We start from the raw sequence: 24,529 nt of genomic DNA, 5'->3' as shown, positions 1-24,529 counted from the left end.
CTCAGTGGAGCTGAAAGGGTTGCTAACCTAAAGTCCTGTGTGGACTTTTTTGTGACCGTCGCCTGGTCTGATAGAGAAGGAAGCCCTTCAGATGCCCCGTGGGGGAGGGGGTGGGGTAAGTGACAAGGACCCTGTGGGTTGTAAGTCTGGGAATTTGTACATGAACTGTGTTGTTAGCTGTGTTTGAATAAATGCTGGCAGGCACAAGTTTTAAAAGAGTCAAGTCTTCTGGAGAATGTTTACATACGTGGTGCCCATTTCCTGATGTTCAGGTTAGTGATCCGCAAGCGAGAGATCTGCAGACGAGTAAACCCCCTTGCCAAACCTTCAAGGAATTTTATTACTTGGGTTCTGTGATTACATGTCACAGAGACATGTCAAAAGTTTCTGATCAGTAGGGGTCTGAATGCTGAGATGGCCCGAATAGAGGTATTTAGGAAGATTCTATGAAACCTGTTAGAAAGGAGAGAGGAATTGTTCTGGTACTGTATCTATGTAATAATCTTAGTTCTGTTACTGTCTCTATGTAGTAAGCTTGGTTGTGCATCTATATAAAGAGTCAAAGGAGAAGAGTCCCACTAGAAGATTTCAGGAGTGAAGTATGGGGGCAGGGACCCGTCCAATTGGGCAGTTCTGTCATAGTGGGCGGAGACCCAGCTGCAAAACAAAAATACTATAAAATTTCATAAAAGTAAAATTTATTAAAAATGGACAAATATCCCAGTGCACCTTATGATTTACAGTACATATTGCGCTCTCTGTGCATGCTGTATAATTATAATCTACAGCTCGCTGTGATCACTTTCATCCTCTGCCAGGGACCGGATTTTTTCTGGAAGGATCTCTGTCCAGAACCTGAACTTCTCCGCCTTCAGTTTTAAAGATGCTTTCTGCTTTAGGTTGATCTCCAGATAGCGTTCATCTGCGCCGTACGGCGGCCATGTTGTCAGACCAGGACAGTTGGGGTCCCTGCAGGAAACAATGTGGCATTGTTATAACTAATGAGGTGACACCAGCGGCGCAGTGAATGTGCCGCCATTCTAGTCCAGTGCGATGGGCTTACCCAGTCCGAGCAAAGTTAGCCCAGTATCTCATCATTTTCCTGCTCAAGGCTTTCTCGGCATCGGTTGCAGGTCCTGAGAGAGAAAACATCATCATCAGTGACCGACATCCAGTTCTATCAGCTACACACAGCGGCAGCATAAGTCTCTCTACTGATGGTTTGTGACAATGTATCAGGCCAGTATGTTTAGCTCACAGAGGATTGTCTGGGCTGGCCATAATTGCAGAAGATCAGGGTGGCTTTTAAAGGGACGTCTGAGAGCAAAGTCAGATTTCAAAACAGTCATAAATCATCACCCAACACTAGAGGACGTCCATCCATTACCTTTCCTCTTGATTTCCTGCCCTTTAGTCTAAGGAATCAGCTATGCACCATTTACATCCTGTTCACAGACTTCCTGCTGCCTACTTCTACTACATTTCCTATAATCCCATTGGCTGCATCTCAGACAGTATAGTATTCTCCTCCCCTAAGAGGGTGAGCAGTGCCCTGCTCCCCTCCTGTGGATTACAGTGCCGCCATGTACTGAGCTCCAGGGTGAAGTCCTGTCTGCTGCCACTATCAGCTACTCTGCAGCATCCAGGACAGAGCTATAGAACTGTTACAGGCTGCACTATTAAAGTTGGCCCTTTTTTAAACTTTTGGTTTTAATTCCTCACTTTCAAAAATCCCAACTCTTTTAATTACCCATGGGTTGTTTATTGCAGGCTGAGTTGTATTTCTCAATGGTAACATATAATGCTATGACTAAGGCAGATGTTCTGCTGAAACGCGTCAGGCTCTTTGATGTACCTGTGTGCACAAAGGCTGTGTTTTTTCTCATTTTACTCTTCGATGCTGCATACAATTTTTTCACCCTATAATGTACTAAAAAACTTGTAAAAATTTCTAAATGCAATGAAATAGGAAAAAAAAGAAATTCCAATATCTTCGGGGGAGCGGGGGTCTTGTTTTTATGGAATACACACTGCGGCAAAAAATGATAACTTTCCTCTATGAAGAAATAACGTAGTAAATAACAATACCCGCGCTCAGAAATAAGCGTGACAAGTTGAAGGCAGTGCTTACTGAGGAAGAGGGGGGTCTAATGAAGCAATAGAAGCCCCCCCCCACCTCCAGTGTTACATCAAAACAGCACAGGCAGAGGGGCACTGAGGACAGGAAGACAAGTATCTAGACAGTTACAACGCGTTTTGGTCACAAAATGAGCCCCTTTTAAAGCACAACATATCATACAAACATGATAAGTAAGAAGAGATTCATATTTATGATTGTATATACATTTGGTGTAACCAATTTAACACTAATATATCTATACATTTTTTTCACATCCTGTATTACCGTATTCATGCCATCGATGTTCTCTACTGCCCCTACTTCAGTACATTATATAAATTAACACTTAGTTTTCTTATAGATATAATTTTTTATTTTAGTCCTTTAGTGCACGTTTATGTATGTACTTTGTATTTATAACATGCGTACTAATATCTCTGTTTCCTGTATTACGTATTCCTTTCTCTTTTAATGATGTTTGCTATATATCTCTACTTACTTGGTAGATTATTCTAATCCTTCCCCTGAATGTATGCTTGGCATAACTGTAATAAAGCTCACATTGTCACCGCTATGGTGACATCACGGCACATGGCGTCACGTTCATGATATTGCTGCAAGTCACTGTGGCGAGTGCCGCCCACTTGACTGACATGGTGCATTTGTTACCTGGACGAGATGGCCGTGCGCGTCCCTCATTAATGATGCGCAGCATCTCCCTCTCCGGCACTAGTGGCTGAGGCTGGACCTCGGCCCCAGTGGACACTGGTACTCACAATAAGGTAACCAGTGGAGCACAGACGCTCCAATCCTCCTTATCCTATTTTCTGAATGCTACATATATGGTAATGTTTGTATGATATGTTATGTTTTAAAAGGGGCTCATTTTGTGACCAAAACGCGCTGCAACTATTTGGATTCTTGTCTTCTTTTGCAAACAAACCTTCCTGTCCTCAGTGCCACTCTGCCTATGCAACACGGCAGGGGGGCTTCTATTGCTTCATTATGGCTACATACGCTGCCGACTGCGTCATTGTTAGTTAAAAAAACAGAAACCAAATGGAACGGAAGGAAATGGAAAGCTTTCTGATTCCATTCCTTTTTTTCTAAAAGTCATTAAAATCAATGGGGAAAAAAACTATTGATTTATGTCAGCTTTAATTAAGTTTCTCTGCTCATAAAACAGAGCAGAGAGACGGAATTATAACTGAAAGGTAAAATGCAGGTGTGAATGTAGAATAAGCGGTATGCAGTTATTACAGAAACGTTCGATAACCCAAGGATACGCACAACTCAAAGATGCTCAGAATATTATAACAATCTTTTATAAATCACAAAAATCATTAATACACCTCGATTGTAAAACATGTGGTAGTCCCACCAAACACTGCGGCCCAGCAGTGGGGGTCCCCGCACAGTCCGAAACTAATGCTAATGTTGTCCACTATCTTGTCCACAAGTGACAGACCAATATATATTTCCCTGGTGTTGACTCGAGCTCACATATTTTTAACTAGCAGGCCCGCACTGAAGTTACTATCCATGTACACACCTTTTTCTTTTTTTCTTACGTATCTGCAGTGTGTTTGGTACTGTAGCATAGCTTAAGCATCTTTGGAGTCTATCGGGGGTATCCCAATGCACAGAGCTGCATGACGATGTAGTCTCTTTGTAACAGTCTCTAAGGCTTTATTCTCTCAGCTGTTCAGCCTAGTTATGGGGACGCACTTCTTGGTTACAGGCTCTTTCCTTTCTCATACCACTGACCCTCTCTGTACTGTACAGGACTGTATACTCCATAAAAGGCTGTGGACTCCGAGGTGATGTAATGCTGTAGATGTGTCTGTAATATGCTAATTTGCGTCAGTCAACTACAATTTATCCCTCACAAGCTACAGCCGAGCTTATAGGTATGATTCAGCTAGTTAGGAGAAAGATAACCTGTGATAGCTAGAAGAAAGCTACACCTGGGTTGGTAGATAGAAGTCAGAGTGAAAGAATTGAAGGAATTACTTTAGTCAGTCTAAGGAAGCGTCTAAAGACGGAAGCTGAGTAGTACGGAAGAAGAGGGTTGTAGAGAGAGTTCCAGAGAAAGACTAATTTACTGATCAGCGTGATGGGGAGAACAAAAAGTGGAAGTACCTAAAAGTTCTACAATTCATACTGAGAAAGAAAAAGAGAAGTAATAGTCAGTCTTCAGAAACAATCTAGAGAAACTGTACAGCACTAAAGATACCTTCAGTCTTGACAGAATAGAAGAGAATCAGCCAAAGAATAAAGTAACTGTAATGTTCTAGAAAAAAGAAAACTCAAAGCTCAAAGAAACAGAAGAAATATGAGAGAACGAATCGGGAGGGTAGAGAATAGGGGAGAGGAAAGATTCCCATGCTTACTTACTGTAGGAACAGCTTGTTTGTTGTCCAGATAACAAGTCTATGCTGCATGCCTGTATCCTCTTTAATAGCTCCCCTACTACCTACCCTTAAAGAAACTGCGATTTGCACTTTAGAGAAATGTTATCTGGATTTGGGCTGAAAATGCAAACTACTCTTCACATTTCATTAGATGAAGAGGAAGAATCTTGCTGTCTTGAAATAATAAAATCATTATTGCTTTCACTGTTAGTTTTGCCTCCTGGAGACTCTTCCCACCATTTACCATCAGCACTGAATTGCAAACAACTGGAAAATGACTACAGCACACACAATACCTCAGAAAGACTGGAGGAAGGAACCAGGAAGGCAAAAACTGCACGCTTCTGTGAGCAGGTCTGGATCCGAGAATCCAAGAGACATAAACCAAAATGTAGTAGAGTAGAAGCAGCATCCACGGAGGTAGTTGCAAAAGAAAAAACTTTAATTCCACCCAGATAAAAACATAACGTTTCAACCACCAAGTAGCTGTGGTCTGTGACAAAGACCACAGCTACTTGGTGGTTGAAACGTTGTGCTTTTATCTGGGTGGAATTAAAGTTTTTTCTTTTGCAACTACCTCCGTGGATGCTGCTTCTACTCTACTACACCACCAGCACTGAGGTACCGCACCACACTTCAGGAGACAGAAATGTTTTTATTAATTTTTCTTCTTTTATATATTTTTGTTCTGTCCAGCACAGACCTTGGTCTGTTTATGGACTGGCATCATGAACTTGACAATTGCCCTTTTTCTCCTGTGGAGACCGCACCAGAAACACATAGTTCCCATGGAGGAGAGCAGCAGTGCCGCAGTGACAAAAACTGCTTTTCCGCTCCTCCCCCATCTGGCTCTGGTCTGGCATACTGCATCTCTACAGGCACAAAATCTCCAGGACATGTCTTACATGGCTCCCTGAGCCGACTCCTCCATCATCTTGCAGCTCTATCCTTGCAATACAGTCTCTTAAAGCCGAGTACAACTGGGATCTCTCACCAGCTTGTCGCTCTCCCACCTGATGTCCAGCTCCTACAGTTCCTGTCTAAGCATGTCGATCCCATGCACCTCTTTATCATCCTCCATCCTCAAGGCATCCCATCTGATCTCTGCAGCCAGTGAGTAGTATACAACACTCCATAGAGCAATACACAAAATGCAGTGATGTATGATGGCCAGGAGATATCCCCTTATACCTTTCAAGGAGAAATTATCTGAGCCTCTTACATTTTTACACAATAAGCTGATTTCTGCAGGAAGCAGATAGCTCTGTTTCCACTGTAGTGGCCATATTTGGTATTGAAGGCCAAGTTCTCATTCATTTCAGTGGGAACTTTGCGTGCAATATGAAGCCTGGCCACTGCAGTGAGAACAAAGCTGTCAGCTTCCTGCAGAAATCAGCTCAGTGCACAAGCACACAGGGCTAGCGAACTGATTGGTGGGTGTCCCTGGCAATGTACCTCCATTGATCTACTATTAATGACCTATCCTGCAGAAATGTCATCAGTAATTCTCAACTGGACGACCCCTTTAATGCTATAATATGACTGCAGACGTTAATTCCTCCCTTCTTTATTGTGAACATGGTGCCAATGGAGCTGTGATTGTCTGACATTCTGGTTGCTAAGGACACATCTAGTTTTTTGGTCATTGACTCACCAGCAAATAAGACGCCGTCCCTCAGGAAGGGTCCACCGAAAACAAGGGGGAGCTCATCACCGTGATCGGCCTTCACGTAGTCAGGTTTCACATGAGACAGAAGGCTTGATGGGTGCTGATACTCATAGAAGTAGACTGGGAGCCCCGCATCTAATGAGGGTAAGAAGACTGAACGTTAGTTGGCAATGGCTGCGGAGTCATCAGGGATCATTGTTATACATAATGCTATACACTGGCACAACCACAGAGGAAGACGCAATAATTGTATAACATGCCACTGAGACTTAGGGCTCACATCCACTTGCGTTATTGCAGCGTTTTTTTTTCACGCGATTGTCAATGGGACTTTCTAATGTAAAAAACACGTCACAAGTCGGTGCTTTACAATTTTTGTGCGATGCGTTTTTAACATTAGAAAGTCACATTCACAATCGCGTTTAAAAAAAAGCGCAAGAAAAACGCAAGTGTGCCGGAGCCCTTAATGTGAGACTGGAAATGTTAAAGGGGTTGTGCAAAGACAGAAGTCGCTGTCCATACACCCTACTAAGACACATAGTGAAGACTTATAAAACTGTCTAAAAGAAAGACAGTATTTTTTGCTCCTGGCAACCAATCACAGCGCAGCTTTCATTTTGTATTCTGCTCTGGTAAAATGAAAGCTGTGCTGTGATTGGTTGCTAGGGCCAACTAAGACCGTTTTGCTTTTAGACAGTGTCATAAATCTGCCCCATGGACTTCATAAAGCGGGATGCCCCACTCAGGTCCGGATATACAGCCAGAATGAACGGCCATCCTGTAAAGCTACATCTTCTTTACCGGAATGTGTGGATTTCCCTGGCTAAGAGCAGGATCCAGAGTGATCAGCTGTTCCCTCTGGTCCCCATACTCTGGAATGGGTTGTGGATGTTGGCAGAACCCCTTTAACTACTTAAGAATGTGGCCATTTTTTCCCATTTTCAGTTTTTCCTCCCACTTTCTAAAAAATCCTAACTCTTTTATTTTCCCTCGCCGTCGCTGCCTGAGGGCTTGTTGTTGTTTTTGCAGGACGAGTTGTATTTTTCAGTGATACTACGTCATGTACCGCAGAAAATACTGAAGAACCTTTACAAATTCTAAGTGGAGTGAAATGAAAATAAAACACAAATCAGTCCCATTTTGAAGGGGAGAGCGCCTTGATGCTATGGCATGCACACTGCAGCAGAAATGACATAACTTTATCCTGTGAGTCAGCACAATTATGACAATACCAAATTATATAGTTATTTTATTTTAAAAAGTAGTACTGCAAAAAAAACTTTTGGAAAAAATGAAATTATTTTTAGCCGCCATCTTCTGACCTCCATCACTTCTTTTAATATTCTGTCGACATAATTGAGTGAGGGTTTGTTTTTTCTGACGACGTTCACCGCTCTGGATAAATAGTGCATTACTTTGATAGATCAGACTTTTACAAATGCAGCGAATTCCAAATAGTTTTTCCAATTTTTTCTAAATATAGGCAAAAAAAATGTAAACTTATTGTTCTCTTTTATTTGTTTTTCAATATTTTTTTCTTACTTATTTTTACTTTTTTTTTTAGGACATGGGTGTCAAACTCATTTTCACTGAGGGCCTCATCAGCCTTATGGTTGTCTTCAGAGGGCTGATTGTAAGTGCAAGACTGTATAGTAATAGTGCCCCCCCCCCTATAGTGGCCGTAATAGTAATAGTGACCCCCTATAGTTACTCCAGTAACAATAGTGACCCCCATAGCGGCTCCAGTAGTAATAGTGATGCCCCAAAGTAACCCCAGTAATAATAGTGACCTCCATAGTGCCCTTAGTAATAATAGTGACCACCACCTTCCATTGTGGTCCCAGTAATAATACTGACCACCATAGTGGGCCCCTTGTGTTTGACATGTGAGCCATAGGGCTATAGAGGTTAATGCAATACTGTAGTATTACATTATACAGTTACAGGCATGGCTTCATGCGGAATCTGCAATGGCAGCTATAGGGAGAGGGCTGATGTATTTTTTTTATACCCACCCATTGCCGTAATCCAACACTGTCACCTGTTAAAGTCGGTCTGCAGCAAGAAAATCTAACTCTTCAAGTTCCTGTACATACACTCGGGCACAGACTTGTATGGGAGCGTGGGCGCACAGGAATCTGAAAAGAGTTTTGTGCCCCGCGGAATCACCAGGTGATAACACTGGATAGCAGGAGCAGGCGAGCTCACTGTCACCCTCACTAAGAGCACAATAACTTAGTTTATGGTGCTGTGGGGATGTGATAAGGTCTCTTTTTACCCCCTTAAGAACACAGCCTTTTGTTTTTAATTTTCGTTTTTTCCAGCCCCCTTTTAAACTCCTTTGTTTATCCATCAACGCAGCTGTATAAGGGGTTGTTTTTTGTGGGACGAGTTGTGTTTTTTAATTGTACTATGTAATGTACCATATAATACACTGAAAAACCTTTAAAAAAATGTAAGTGTAGTAAAACAAAAAAAAAACGGAATTCCGCCATTTTTCGGTGCATCTTGGTGCATAAACTGCAACAAAAATGACATGATAACTTTATTCTATGGGCCAGTATGATTACTACTATACGAACACATATAGTTTTTTTTGCTGTACTACTTTTATTTTTTTTCAAAGACATTTAATTTTTTAAATTATTTTCTACTGCCATCTTCTGCGCGCAATAGTTTTTAAATTTTTGCGGGACATCCTGTAGTTTTACGTTGGTACCAATTTGGAATATATCGGACCTTTCTGATCACTTTTTAATGCAATTATTCTTGAAAACAGGGTGACCTGTTTTTTTTCGACAGCGTTCATGCATTACTTTAATAGATTGGACTTTTATGGACACAGTGATACAAATATGTATTTTTATTCTATTATTTAGATTCTTTTATTATAAATATGTCACAATGCTTTTTTTATACTTTTATTACTTTTTTTAATAATTAGTAAAACTTTATTGTTCTTATTTTTTACATTTTTATTTATTCCCCAGAGGGGATAACAACTTGCGATGCCTTGATTGCTCCTGCAATATGATGTAACGCTATAACATTACATCATACTTTGATTGGGCAGGCAGGCTATCAAGCCACCCGTATGGGCATGGCTTGATAGGCATTCTGGCAAGACAGCCCTGGGGCCTTTCAGAAGGCCCCCCTCTGCCATGACACCCATACAACTGCCTGCAATTTCATTGCGTGGGGCCATACGGGACCCCTGAACATTATTTGGGGGATTTAAATGCTGCTGTCAGAATGGACCATGGCATTTTAAAGGTTAACAGCTCTGATTAGCCACGTGGCTTATCAGAGCTGTTGCCCCCAGGTGCTGGCTGTAAGAAACAGCATTGTATAAAGATATATTGCCCCGTGAACTCTCTTCATAAATACCCCAACGCTGCAGGGCATAAATGTACACCATGAAGCATTAAGGGGTTAAACAGGGAAGGACATTTGAGAACTCTGCATTGAAATATGTTAAGGCCTTGTAACTTGAGAGTAGACCCTGCTCCTCAGGAATAGTAAGACTGTTGACGTTGGAAAAAATCAAACCAGTTGATCAGTTGATGAATGGTGGGTCATATCTGTGCCTTCAGAAAACTCCAAAAAGCCAAACTGACACATTTCCACACAAAGACGTCGCCTCCCCTAGAGAAAGCTGTAATCATGGAAGAATCACCCCAGGAAGGGCCCTGTGGATCAGTATGATCAATTGTAGGCCTTCCACCACAGCGCTATGTAGCCAATAATTTCATTTCTGGTTAAAGTGATTTATAGAGAAAATAAATGTTAAAAGGCGTTGACATTTGTACCACTGTAGATAGGGGATAACTTGCAATTGTGGTATAACCCCTTTAATATACCTGTCTTTATATGACTGAACTGGTATGTGACGTTCAGAAAGGTCACATGACCTTTTTTTAATCCTAATTTTGCTGCATTGGATTAAAAGGACCTGAGATGTCTATTGATGGGCTGATTTTAAAGAGAGCCTTGTGAAGAGTGAGCTGCCCCTTTGCTGCTGGAAAGCTGAGTTCTCCTTTGCTAGAGAGAGAGAGCACAACATGGATTCCTGGGGTGGCATTACCCAGCTGTTGCAATGTAAATGCCAGATAAAGGTCTGCCAATTGTCCAAGTTCCTGCTAGACTAAATTACTTCAGAGAAGACTTCTATTTTAAACCAGCAGCTGTGGAGCTATTCAACCCCGGCTGAGGAAAACCATCTATTAACTGTGAAAATTTGTTAAGAAAATTATAGATCAATGTATCAGTTAATTGTTTTTCTATTAGATAGTAGGTCAGAAAAATATAGCATGATGCTAGTATAAGTAGTGAAGGGGTTAAACAAAACTTTTTCTATACCACTACGTGGTAGACAGACAGAAGATAGTTCTCCCAGACCCCCCCCCCCTTTTTGCATTCCTTTTCACTGAATTCATAACGGTTTCATTGTATGTTATAGCAACACTTTAAAAGGTGTAACTTATGTTACACATTTTAGTTTCAGCCTATCATGTATTATTATTAATCTTGGGGGTATATACTTTTCCTGTGATATAAACCACATACACCTTAGGATAAATTAGAAATCAATTGATACTGTAACAGGCTGGTGTGATTTCTATTTCTCCTGGGTCCAGACTTTCTGCACGAGATCTGGAATTGTTTTCTCCTTGATAAACAATAAATAATAATAATAATCTTTATTTGTATAGCGCCAACTTATTCCGCAGCACAAACACATAAATTCTCTTAACATATTTGGTCTTTCGAGCTGGAAAAACTCACTGAAGAAGGAAAGGACAGTCTGGCAGTGAAAAGGTGGGTCTGAAGTACTCTCGGATCATTAAAAGACCTTCGTCCTGCTTAGACGTCATTAGAGGCCAGTCGGGCATCCTGTCTGAAAAAGTGACGTTTTTCCGAACTAGCCTGGGAATTTAGAAGCTTCCTGGATAAGTAAGTATAGCAATGGTTAAACTTTTCTTCTCTCTTCTTCTTCTTCTTCTGTATACTTTAGTGTTGTTAGTAGAATTTAAAATGTGTATTGTAAATGAGAAGCAAGTATAGACAAATTGGTTGTCTAAGGGGCAATAGCAGTAGTCTATGTGAGACCATAGCCATTGTGAGAAGGCTACAGGAAAGAATTACTCAGTGCAACACGTTAAAGAAGAGGTTAGATGACGTCATGGGGCACAGGGGTGTCCAGGAACTTTACTTCTTATCTTCCTACTACTTCTTTTTCTTTGATATTGTGTTATAGAGTAACTTAATCTATATAAAGAGGGCGGCCGCCTACTAACATATTGTAACATTTGTATTGTTGTCTTATAAAGCATGAAGCGAATGTGTGAGTGATTGAGATCCAATACGTGGGCACTGACCTCTTGGACACATTAAGGACCAACCTCATTGTGTGGGTTGTTTTCGGAGAAGACCCTTGATTGTGTTCAATGTTCACAGGCCCTACTCGGAAAGGCAAGAAGGAGTCTTTGTGTATATAGCGAAGCAGTGATTCTGGTCAGGAACCTTTGCGTTTTCACTGTATATTTCAGTGGCCAAAGGCTTGTTTTATATTGTTTGTCTTTTAAATCAACGTCAAGAGCATAATTACTAACAATGGGAAATACAAACTGTAAGGCATTCTCCTGTGCATGCCTCTGTTGTTATCAATGACAGGAAGTCTTTAAAGGAGTTAAGAAGTACAGGCACAAGTTAAATCCTGACTGTGTCAAATATTTTTAAAAAGTGTCAAAAAAATAGAGAGAGCAGTAAGAAGAATTCTAGGGCCAGATTGGAGTTCTGTAGAAGAAAATTAGAATGGGAGGGGAGGAGATGGTAGACTCCTTCCATAGGATAATCAGGGAGAGAGAGGTGATCCTAGCGCTGCATATAATCAGCTATAAAAGAATGCGTTTGTAAGTGGAGTAAAGAAGGAAATAGGAGGTTATATAATGAGATAAATGGTTACCCTTAGGATGAGATCATTGCAGGATGTTTTGGAATATGCAAAACATGCAGAAAAGTTTTACAAAGAAAAGGATGAGAATTGCTGTTATTTGTGTACATGTCAGTTCTGTGATAGGTTTGTAGTGAGTTTTATTGTTAAATAGTGTTTACTGTTGTGTTTTCAGTGTGATAAAGTCATGTGAGAGAAAAAAAATAAGCTGTTGATAATGTAAGACCTGAGTGTTCCTACTAAGGGAAAAATATTACAACGATACTGCAGTTAGCTGTAGGAGTCTAGAAACAGTTAAAGCTTTGTTTATCTTACTCCATCACCTCTCCTTGATAAAAGAAATTCCAGAGGGGGGTTGTTAAGGTTGGAGGATCAAGCGACTCTGCAGATGATTGGAGTAGTAGTAGTTGTGTGAATTTTTATGCTATGCAGTAAACATTGTGTGTAGAGAATTATATGGTTATTAATAATAGAAAAACTTGACCACACGGATAGATGAAAGCTAATGACAAGTGTTCAAGCTGTGATGAATGTGCAATGTGTAATTAAGCTTCTTAAGTGTACCTACACCCCACAGATAAGTGTTCCATGTTATACACTGAGTTTGCTGTTTCCACCTGTGGGTAGGGACCAAATACCTGCTGTTGTATCCGATCCTGAGATTATACTTGCTTCACGCTATCTGGTAATGGGACCAAGGCAGACTATGAGAGACTGCCTGAGGGATACTGTGCAGAGAGGAGAACCGTAAAGGGCATGCTGTTTTCTGGGAGTAACAAAGAGTAACAAAGAGTAACAAAGTAACAGAGTAACAAAGTAACAAAGAGCACGTGAGGACGTGTGGTGGTTGTGTGGTGACAGGCGGCTGACACAGGTGCCAAGAACATGTCCTGGTGGGGATGGTGCCTTGGTACAGCTAATGCCTGTGCACCACAACCAGAAGGATAAACAACTTCAAAAGGGATTTATGAAACACCCTATGCACCCTCCAAGAACCCAGTAAATCCAACTCCTAAGCTAGAGGATTAATGACTCTCGTTATGGCAAAGGGACCGATAAATCACGGCGCAAAGCTTTGCCGAGGGGAGCTTCAATTATAAATTCTTTGTGGACAGATATACCTTCTGACCGACCTCAAATGGCTCCGACACAGTGGACCTTTTACAACTATGTAGTTGCATATGAAAACTTGCTTCCTCCAGATTCTTGTGCACAACATTCCAAACTTCCCGCAACTCACTCGTAACAACATCAACAGCGGGACAAGCTGTAGGTACTGGAATGGAAGTCAGGAATCGGGGATGTTGACCGAATACGCAGAAGAAAGATGACACCCCTGTCGCAGAACTGATAGGATTATTTATGGCAAATTTGGCCAAAGGTAAAAACTCTACCCACCGACTGACCTTCTCGCCCACAAAAAGATGCAAGTATTGTACTGGGTCTTGATTTTTACGTTCCGTTTGCCCATTCGTCTGTGGATGAAACGCTGATGAGAAAGACAGAGATGTTCCCAAGTTTTTACAGAAGGCCCTCCAAAATTGGGCCATGAATTGCACCCCCTGAACCGAAACTATATTGACCGGTATTCTGTGCAATCTTATAATCTCTCTAATGAAAATCTTCGCTAATTCAGCGGCAGACGGTCATTTTTCCAAAGCAACAAAATGGGCCATTTTCGAGAACCTCTCAACAACTACCAAAATGGTGGTACAACCTTGTGACAGTGGCAGTTCAGTGACAAAATCCATGGACATGTGTGACCATGGCCTACCAGGTACGGACAACGGCATTAATGGTCCCTCAGGGCTCTTACAGCGACTCTTACCACGTGCACAAGCTGAAACAGATTTACAAATTCCCAGACCTCTCGTGCCATGCCAGGCCACCAGTAGAACATCAAAGAGAAGGACGTGGCAGCATCTGTTGAGGGTTTTAAGTTAAAATATTGAAATTTTATTGATCCATATATCTAACAAACAGGTACAGGCAACGTTTCGACTAAAGGTAGTCTTTATCAAGCCTGTAGAAATGGGCCACCAGTAGAAACTGGAACATAGCTCAAAAGTTCCCTGGACCCCCAGATGCCCTGCAAAAATTGAGCAATGAGACTCTTTCAGAATCAACAACCGCAGGGACATCGGTACAAAGAACTTCCCTGCCGGAACCCCCTCCAAAGCTTCTTGTTGATATTCCTAAAGCTGAGCCGGAAGGTTCCATGTCAGGGCTGCCACCATGACACCGGGCGGGAGGATGCCTTCCAGAGAAGAGTCCTTAACCTCTGGAGTCCCGAAACTGCGGGAAAGGGCGTCAACTTTCACATTTTTATATCCTGGCAGGTACGTGACTGTAAAATTGAATCTTGAGAAGAATAGTGCCCAACTGGCTTGCCGCGCATTGAAATGCTTAGCATTCTCAAGATACACTAAGTTCTTGTGATCGGTGAAGACTGTCACCTGGTGTCGAGCCCCCTCCAGAAGATGACGCCATTCCTCAAATGCCCATTTTATTGCCAGCAGTTTCCTGTTCCTAACATCGTAGTTGCGCTCAGTGCTACTGAATTTACGGGGAAAGAAGGCACACGGACTATACCCTGAATGGACCACCAATATCTAGGAGAGGACTGCCCCCACCCCAACCTCCGAAGTGTCTACCTCCACAAAAAAGGGCCTCTGAGGGTCCGGCTGAGCAACCACCGGCGCTGTGGAAAAAGCCCTCTTAAGTTGCTCAAACACCTCAGAAGCTTCCAGGGACCACAACGTCACGTCCGCTACTTTTTTTGTGAGATCAGTCAGCGGTTGTGCAATCACTGAAAAATTTCTGATACATTTTCTGTAAAAGTTGCCAAACCCAAGAAAGCGCTAAAGAGCCTTCAAATTATCTGGTTTAACCCATTGTGTGATTGCCGCAACATTGTCTGACTCCATACGCATATCAGTTGGAGTAACGATATACCCAAAGAATGACACGCGTTTGACCCTAAATGGTCACTTCTGCAATTTAACATACAATTGGTACTCCCATAGCCGCTCTAACACTAAATGGAGATGTCTAACATGCGTGCCCCAATCCGAGTACACCAAAATGTCGTCCAAATAGACAACCATAAAAACCCCTAGGCAATCGTGGAAGACTGAGTTTATAAACCCCTGAAAAACCGCAAGGGCGTTGAATAACCTGAAGGGCATAACCAGACACTCAAAGTGCCCCAACAGGGTGTTGAACGCAGTCTTCCACTCGTCACCAGACTTAATACGTATAAGATTATAAGCTCCTCGAAGGTCAAGCGTAGAGAACCAGCGTGCTCCCACCACCTGATTCAACAGATCCAGGATCAGGGGGAGCGAGCACTGACTCTTTGTGGTGATCTTGTTTAAAGCCCGTTAGTCAACACAAGGCCACAAATACCCATCTTTCTTTTCAACAAAAAATAGGCCTGCTTCAGCTGGTGACTTTGATGGTCTGATATGTTCCTTGGATAAAGCCTCTGAAATATAGGATTTAAGAGCATCATGCTCACGACCCGACAGATTAAATATGGCCCCCTTAGGGATGTGACTATCAGGTACAAGATCAATCCTACAATCCTATTCGCGTGTGGGGGTAATACCTTAGAAAGCTCCTTAGAGAACACATCTTGAAAATCCCGTAAATAGTCCGGAATACTAATAGTATTGGTGTACCACAATGTAACAGACACTAGATGATCATGACAGAACCCTCCCCACCGAACTAGCTCCAGAGTAGTCCAATCGAACTGAGGATTGTGCGTCCTTAGCCACGGCAATCACAGAACGATATCCATGGACATCTTCTACATGACCAGAAATGAAATAACCTCTGAATGTAATGCGCCCACCATGAACTGAAGTTCTGGTGTCCTCCAACGCACTACCTCAGAGGACAGAGGGCTTGCATTGATACTGGTAAAGTGGATCGGCAAACCTAATGCGGTAAAGCAAGATAACAGTGGTCTTACGAACTGCAAATGGATAAGGTTCGCGGCCGACCCAGAATCCACAAATGCCTGTCCCACCCTGTGAAAAGCCTTTTAAGACACACTACAAGGCACCAGTAATTTAGGGAGTACCTGACCTCCTAGATGACCCTCCCTGTAGTCACCTAGGAGCTGAAGTTTTCCTGCTGCTTCCGTGGCTGACTTTCCTGGCAGGACGCGATACGATGACCAGCCTTGCAGTAGAAACAGAGTTGGTTTGAAGTCCAGAACCGCCTTCGCTCTCCAGGGCTCAACCGGTTCACTTTCATACCATCAGCTCCGGGGGTTGACAATGGGGTACATGCTGTAGAAGTTGCCACGTTCTTGACGGTACTCTAGTTTAGCTTCCCTTCTAGACCTGAGTCTACGATCAGCTCTGACTGCCAATTCCATAGCTTGATTCAAAGTAGAGGGTGACAGATGGGACAGCAATAGATCTTTTACTGCATCAGACAGGCCTACCAAAAATAAATCTTTAAGCACACAGTCGTTCCATGCAGATTCACCTGAATACTGCCTGAAACTAGAGCAATATTCTTCTGCCGACTGGCGCCCCTGGCGAAGGGCCAACAACTTACTGACTGCATAACCTGCATGATCAGGTTCATCAAAAATATTACTAAGCTCAATGAAAAAAGAGTCTACCGACTGCAGACAAGCGGAATCAGCTGGTAAAGAATAGGCCCATGACTGAGGCCCTTTTCTGAGCAAAGGCATAACAATCCCGACCTGTTGGGGCTCAGACACAGAGGAACGAGGCCACAAGCGAAAAAGCAACTTACAAGCCTCCCGGAAGACAAAAAAAATTTTCCGGTCCCCTAAGAACACCTCAGATAATGGGCATTTAGGTTCAGGCACTGGATCAGCGGGGACAAACAACCACTGCTCATGATGGCTGAGATGCCTTGACAGGTCCTGAACCATGCCGGCCAGGTCACGAATCTGACCCTTAATCGTATTGTAGGACTCCATTCACACTGTGAATCCCACCACAAGAAACTGCAGGAAAATATTTTTTGGGCCAGTTATTATGTTACAGTACTAGTAGTGTGCACAGGTACACACGGTGCGGGACTCCCCGACCCTCACCCACGGCAATATCCCTTCCTGGAGGTAGCCCCAAAGGTGGACCACTGGAGCAGGACAGAAGTCAGGCACGCAGGGAATGGAACCAATAACTGGCAACTGCTATCAGCAGCTGTCAGACTATATTCAGGAGTCTCCGCCCCTTTGGCGGAGACCAATCAAGCCGGCTGTCCGGAGCTCCCAGCCTGCCACTACAACTTACAGAGATAGAGTGCACGCGCCTCTTCTAGCAGACATGCGCGCACGGCTGCCCGCGCCACATGCCGCGCCCCTACACCAGAGCACGGTGCTGCCACTTGCCGACCCAAACATGGGCACAACACTGTCCCAGAACGCCGCGACGAACCGTGCCACTGCCACCCGGGGTCCCTGACTGGTCTCTTGGCAACATTAAATGCATAATAAAATGAACTAGCTAAAAACTCTGGCATAGACAATCCATTCAGGGACTGGTTGAAAGCTTGTTCGGATACTGGTCACAAGTCATGTACTCCACGATAGTCTGTGTTAGTATTTGCCTCCATTCTAGTACCCTGCGGTTGCTGCTGTATTCCATGTATCCAAGGATGGCTACAAAACCTTATTGACACTTCCATCACAAAAACTATGTTCCAAAATATACAAGATGACGAAGAACAAGATGACTTACTGGGTCAGGTGACCACCTCTGTCTGACAAGTGATGGGTAAAAGTTCTACAAAGAAAGCGTCATTTTACTTTGATAATTCTAAAGTGTGACATTTTGATTCCAGTGTGTTCTGATTGTACCGGAGGATTGCTCTAAATAACTGATTGACACTTCGATAACTAAGATTTTATATCATGATGGACAATAATTTTTATATGAAGAAAGAAGCATCAATCAGATAATAATAAGTAAAGGCCAAGATTCTCTTGGGGGCATGCCTAATTTTGAATACAATTGGTGGAAAGACTATATATATATATATATATATATATATATATATATATATATATATATATATATATATATATATATATATATATATATATATAGTCCATATATATATATATATGGATCAATGTAATACTTTTATATGAAATAATTACATACTTAGTCTTGAAGTGTGAACCCAGACCTTCTGGTAATAAAGCTTCGGCCCTGAGGAAGCCAGGGGTCTGTCGTAGAGCTATTTTATATATGTATTTGAGACATAATCCTACTAAGATATTGTGTTGATGTATTGATCTAAAGTGGGGAATGTTAAGAAAATTGTAGATCAATGTATCAGTAATTGTTTTTCTATTAGATAGTAGACTAGAAAGATATAGCATGATGCTAGTATAAGTAGTGAAAGGATTAAACATGGTAGACAGACAGAAGATAAGAGTCTCCCAGACCCCTCCTGCATTCCTTTTCACTGAATTCATAGCGATTTCATTGTATCTTATAGTAGCACCTTAAAAGGTATAACTTATGTTAAACATTTTAGTTTCAGCCAATTATGTATTATTATTATTAATCTTGGAGGTATGTACTTTTCCTGTGATGTCATTTATGATATATAAACCACATACACCTTAGAATAAATTAGAAATCATTTGATACCGCAACAGGCTGGTGTGATTTGTATTTCTCCTGGGTCCCAGACTTTCTGCGCAAGATCTGGGATTGTCTTCTCCTTAATAAACACATAAATTCTCCTTACAAAATTCTATGCTGTGTGCACAATATTAAGAACACCCTTCTGGTAGGATGTGAACCGAGTCATAGCATTAATTCACTGTTAGTAAACTGCTTGTATTCTACCGAAATAATCCTGTTGTATGTTATTACCATATTGTTTATTAACATATATTCAATAAATTGTTTGATCAACTGGTATAAATCCTCTCCATCACCGGTGTCATATTCCCCACCTGTCACACATACAAGCATCACATGATTGCATCGTTCACCTGTTCTTATATTGTATGCTACTAGACACTGTGGATGACAGGAGTCCAGGGCACCATTTTTAATATAATTTCATTGGCAAGTTGTGAATACTACAACTCCCAGCATGCCCTGACAGTCAGCACCTCTACATATTAGCTATAATAGGAACAGATTGTACCTCGATGGCCTTTTGCAATCCGTAGAGCTGGGATAGCAAACATTGTATCGCCACATAAATCCAAGAAGCGGTCACGGATCTCCAGCGGATCATCAATGTCACCAAGATACTCGTCAAGGATGAAGGGAATGGCTTTGGGGTTTGGAGGCTGAAAAATCAACATTAAGGACAGTAAGCAGGACTTCATAGAAAACTAACTGAGAAATGAGAAAACATAAACGTGGTCATCGTATCTCACCATGATGGGAAGATCTCGGAGAGCCAATGTTGCAGCCTCCCGCGTCATTCCTTCCGATATCCCTGTTATATTAAACAACTAAATACAGATGGACATAAGGTGGATATAAGATTATTACACAGTAATATCGCTGAAGATGTCGCTCTACTCAATAATAAACTTTTTCAAGGCTCAAGAATGTTCCTGCACAGTATTTCATTATTAGAGCAGAAGTTTGTGCTCCAGAGCTGCTCTTCTCACTGTGGTCTCAGTCAGATGAGCAAATTTTTCCGGCATGTATAGGCGCATTTTCAAAATGCATCTATTAGAACCAATGCTTTCCAATGAAAGTGGGCACATGTTTGTTTTTTTACAAGCGTTTAAAATTTGCACCTGCGAAAGATAGAACATGTGAGTGCAAGTCGGCCGGTCACGTGATTTGTTTTCTACACGCATTGTACAAATTTTTCCCACGCTTATACATGTGTGAAAAATTCGCTTGTCTGACTGACCCCAGTAACTGAAGGCAGGAAGTTGCCGACTCTGCATCAGGATGGATCTGCATCAGAGGCTCCAAACAGAACAGATGGGGCAACTATTGTCCGGAAAGTCACCTGATAGAGCAAATGTAAGTGGCAGTTCTGTGTGAACAGGGCCACCAACCAGAGGATGAGCGAGAGTACATTCACTAGTCCACTCCCATCAAACACTCATTGGCTCCTGACCTTTTTGAACATTTTGCCCTCCCACTTAATGCTTATTGGTTCCAGAAAACACATAAATACGTGTGAGTGATCCTCAACTGAACAGTCCTTGCTGCGTCTCCAGCTGGTTTGGTCTTCAACGGACCTCTTGGTGCTGCGGCCTCTTGCGGCAGTGAGTGCGCACTTGAAGTCCACTGCAGGCATTTTTGTGTTTTCAGTGGATTCAGCAACCAATTATTGCGCGTTGGGGAGGGGTCAAAAATTCGAATACTTCCCTGTCAAAGAATCTCACGCCCCCTAACTAGTCAATGAATGATATTTTGGCCTGACTAAATGCTCCCAACAATTCATTCAATGATCTCAAAATAGAATAATCACCCCGTGTTGTTGTTTGTACATTTTAGCAACTATTTTGATAGATTACTCAGATGTAAAGCCATTCTTACTGTCTACTGCCATCAAGTGCTGTCATCACCAACTTGGCACCCCCTGAGTTTGTGGGGACCAAAATCTCTGCTGTACCTACCTAATATTTATACCCCTATGTATGATAAGCTGGTCATACTGTTAGATTAATGAATCTACCAGGGTCGATTACCCAATGTGTATGGGGACCTCTGGACTGTTCCCTGATAGCAGATTTTGGATGAGAGATGGATCGGGCAGCTGGATTTCAGCATGTCCAATCCTTTCATTCTCAAGGGTGATAACAGCTGCCAGACTCCCTTTTTTACTAATTAGAATAGATGCACATTCAGATAATGAGCATGTGTCTGGTTGGAGTAGTTGGAAGAATAACTGTCAGCCAAATCAGCATTTAGCCAACAGCTATCTACTCTGTATGGCCAGTATTACCCCCTCTGTGTATTCAGTGACTGCTCGGATTAATGTAGTGGAGGATGCTCCTTAAGGCCCATTTAGACACAACGATTATCGCTCAAAATTCGCTCTAAAGCAATCTTTTGAGCGATAATCATTGTGAGCATTTACACAGCAAGATAATCACTCAAAATTCACTCAAACGGCAGTTTGAGTGACAGTTTTGAGTGTTCACTTTGCATAAGCTCTTAAGTAGCTAAATAGCTACTTAAGAGCTTATTATTATATAAATAAAGGCTGCCACTGTATACAGAAGACAGCGGGAGCGCTGTCTTCTGTATACAGCTGCTGTGTTCTTGGAGCACTCAGCTAGTATCCTCAGTTGGAGCGCTCAGTGGGGTATGCAGAAGACAGCTGGAGCGCTGTCTTCTGTATACAGCTCTTTCTTCTCTGCGCTTTCAGCTGGTGCCCCACTGAGAACTGCCTGTGGGATACCATCTGAGAGAATCTTATCAGTGCTGTAGGCTTAGATATCAGCCTGTGCTGCTGATAAGAGTCATCGGTCATTTCTAAAAAAAAATAGAAGTGAGTGACTAACGAACAGTGCATGAAAAGTGCACGATGGGCAGGCGTTTGGACGCAATGGTTATTACTCAAAAGATGGCTTTTGAGTGAATTTTGAGCGATAATCGCTGTGTCTAAATGTCATTTAAGGTACAAACATCCATATGGCAGCCCACATGCACTTGTACAGCCTGCAATGCAAACTCCTCCTTCTTGCATTTTCGTTCATTTCAATAGATTAAAAAAAGGGAAAAACAGCTATAATGTAGTACAATACACAAAGCAGATCTTATGCCACTGACTACAATACCTGCAGACACCATTCATACCGAGTCACTGCAGCAATGTGTACAATGCAATTCAGAGAATGGCATCCTTTAAAGAGTCAGTTACGAGTTTTGTACCTACCATTTGTACCGACCAGCCAAACTCATGATTATTGATTCCAATGATAAATGGGACCTTGTTGACTTCCTTGTCAGCCAACATCTCCTCTACTGGTTTAGGTAGGAAGACACCATCCACGCAGGCAGGAAGAGGCATCATGCCCTGCAGAGACAGCAGATAAGATATACAGAACATGGACCTCGTCATATATAGCGGGTTACGGATGATCAGACGTGTGATAGACCAGTCTATACCCAGACCTGCTGCAAATAGTGGTGCTATGAGCGCAGTCCATATAGAACACCATATAGCATGTTCTCTTCAAACCTCCCATGTCTTATCAGTTTGCATAGCAGAAAGTCTGATGGTGGGGAAATCATAAACTATAATATGAGGCTCGAAGGTCATGCAACGGGGTGTCTAGGGAGCGTAGAGATGAATGGGAGATCAGGTCTCCTTCTACAGCTGCCTGTAAATTATCAATCGCTTCTACCCTTAAATGAATAGGATAAAACAAAGTATTGTGTTTAGGCTAACCAACAGTCTGATCCATCTCCAATCTGCACTGATGGTTTTCTCGCTCTAGTTCTAATAAATTCAGTAGAGAAACTTGTCCTTGGACTATCAAACCCAAAGATTCATTTTTAATCCTCCAATCCAGCACCCAACCAGGTTGTGATGTTCACTTGTTTCTAGACTGAAAAAATGTCTGTATAAAGTCAAAAGGCGTGCAAACTTGAGGGGTGGTGGTGATGAAACACCCTATGCACCCTTCAATAACTCGGTAAATCGAACTCATAAGCTAGAGGATTAATGACTCGTGTTATGGCAAAAGGACCGATAAAACGCGGCACAAGCTTTGCCGAAGGGAGCTTCAATTTGAAATTCTTTGTGGACAGAAAGACCTTCTGACCGACCTCAAATGGCTCCGACACAGTAGTTGCATACGACCACTTGCTTCCTCCAGATTCTTGTGCACACCATTCCAGACCTCCCGCAGCTCACTAGTAACAACATCAACAGCGGGACAAGCTGTAGGTACTGGAATGGAAATCAGGAACCGGGGATGTTGACCGAATACACAGACGAAAGGCGACACCCCCGTCGCAGAACTGATACGATTATTTATGGCAAATTTGGCCAAAGGTAAAAACTCTACCCACCGACTGACCCTCTCGCCCACAAAAAGACGCAAGTATTGTACTAGGTCTTGATTTTTATGTTCCGTTTGCCCATTCATCTGCGGTGCAAAAAATCCTCTTAAATTTCCGGAGACCACGACGTCACGTCTGCTCCTTTTTTCGTAAAATCAGTCAGCAGTTTTGCAATCACTGAAAAATTTTCTGTAAAAGTTGGCAAACCCAAGAAAGTGCTGAAGAGCCTTCAAATTATCTGGTTTAGCCCATTGTGTGATTGCCACAACCTTGTCTGACTCCATACACACAACAGTTGGAGTAACGATATACCCAAGGAATGACATGCGTTTGACCCTAAATGAGCACTTCTCCAATTTAACATACAATTGGTACTCCTGTAGTCGCTCTAACACTAAATGGAGATATCTGACATGCGTGTTCCAATCCGACGAGTACACCAAAATGTCATCCAAGTAGACAACCATAAAAACCCCTAGATAATCGTGGCAGACCGCATTCATAAACTCTTGAAAAACCGCAGGGGCGTTGCATAACCCGAAGTGCATACCTAGACACTCGAAGTGTCCCTTCGGGGTGTTGAACGCAGTCTTCCACTCGTCACCAGACTTAATACGTATAAGATTATAAGCCCCCCGAAGGTCAAGCTTAGAGAACCAGCGTGCTCCCACCACCTGATTTAACAGATCCAGGATCAGAGGGAGCGAGCACTGATTTTTTTTATGGTGATCTTGTTTAAAGCCCAATAGTCAACACAAGGCCGCAAAGACCCATCTTTCTCTTCAACCAAAAATAGGCCTGCCCCAGCTGGTGACTTTGATGGTCTGATATGTTCCTTGGCTAAAGCCTCTGAAATATAGAATTTAAGAGCCACATGCTCCCAACCCGACAGATTAAATATGGCCCCCTTAGGGATTGGACTATCCGGGACCAGATCAATCCTTCATAACAATCCCCACCTGTTGGGGCTCGGACCCAGAGGAACAAAGCCGCAAGCGAAAAAACAACTTAAAGCCTCCTGGAAGACAAATAATTTTTTCCAGTCCCCCAAAAACACCTCAGGTAATGGGCCTTTAGGTTCAGGTACTGGATCAGCGGGCACAACATACCACTGCTCATGATGGCTGAGACGCCGTTACAGGTCCTGAACCATCCCGGCCAGGTCACGAATCTGACCGCTAATCGTATTGTAGTACTCAATTCACACGGTGAATTCCACCTAAAAAAACGCAGGAAAATATTTCCTGGGCCAATTATTATGTTACAGTTCTAGTAGGGTGCACAGGTACGCACGGCGCGGGACTCCCTGACCCTCACCCACGCCAATCTCCCTTCCTTGAGATAGCCCCAAAGGTGGACAGGTCCAGG

The 24,529-nt window shown here is 42.5% G+C and overlaps 1 protein-coding gene across 1 annotated transcript in view; it reads right to left on the bottom strand.

Moving 5' to 3' along the window:
• Positions 1-681: 681 nt before the first annotated feature.
• LOC136582015 (fatty acyl-CoA hydrolase precursor, medium chain-like) overlaps positions 682-24,529 on the bottom strand; it is a 45,200-nt gene continuing 21,352 nt past the window's right edge. The window contains exons 8-13 of the mRNA XM_066582748.1: positions 22,029-22,169; positions 19,555-19,632; positions 19,317-19,464; positions 6,188-6,337; positions 1,064-1,136; positions 682-969 (exon numbers count right to left, since the gene is read on the bottom strand). Coding sequence (XP_066438845.1) covers positions 783-969; positions 1,064-1,136; positions 6,188-6,337; positions 19,317-19,464; positions 19,555-19,632; positions 22,029-22,169 — 777 coding nt within the window. The 3' untranslated portion in view covers positions 682-782. The remainder of the gene's footprint in view (positions 970-1,063; positions 1,137-6,187; positions 6,338-19,316; positions 19,465-19,554; positions 19,633-22,028; positions 22,170-24,529) is intronic.

This window comes from Eleutherodactylus coqui, chromosome 11, assembly GCF_035609145.1.
Source record: "Eleutherodactylus coqui strain aEleCoq1 chromosome 11, aEleCoq1.hap1, whole genome shotgun sequence".
Lineage (NCBI taxonomy): Eukaryota > Metazoa > Chordata > Amphibia > Anura > Eleutherodactylidae > Eleutherodactylus > Eleutherodactylus coqui.
The sequence above is the reverse complement of the archived record's forward strand: the minus strand, read 5'-3'. Positions and strand labels throughout refer to the sequence as shown.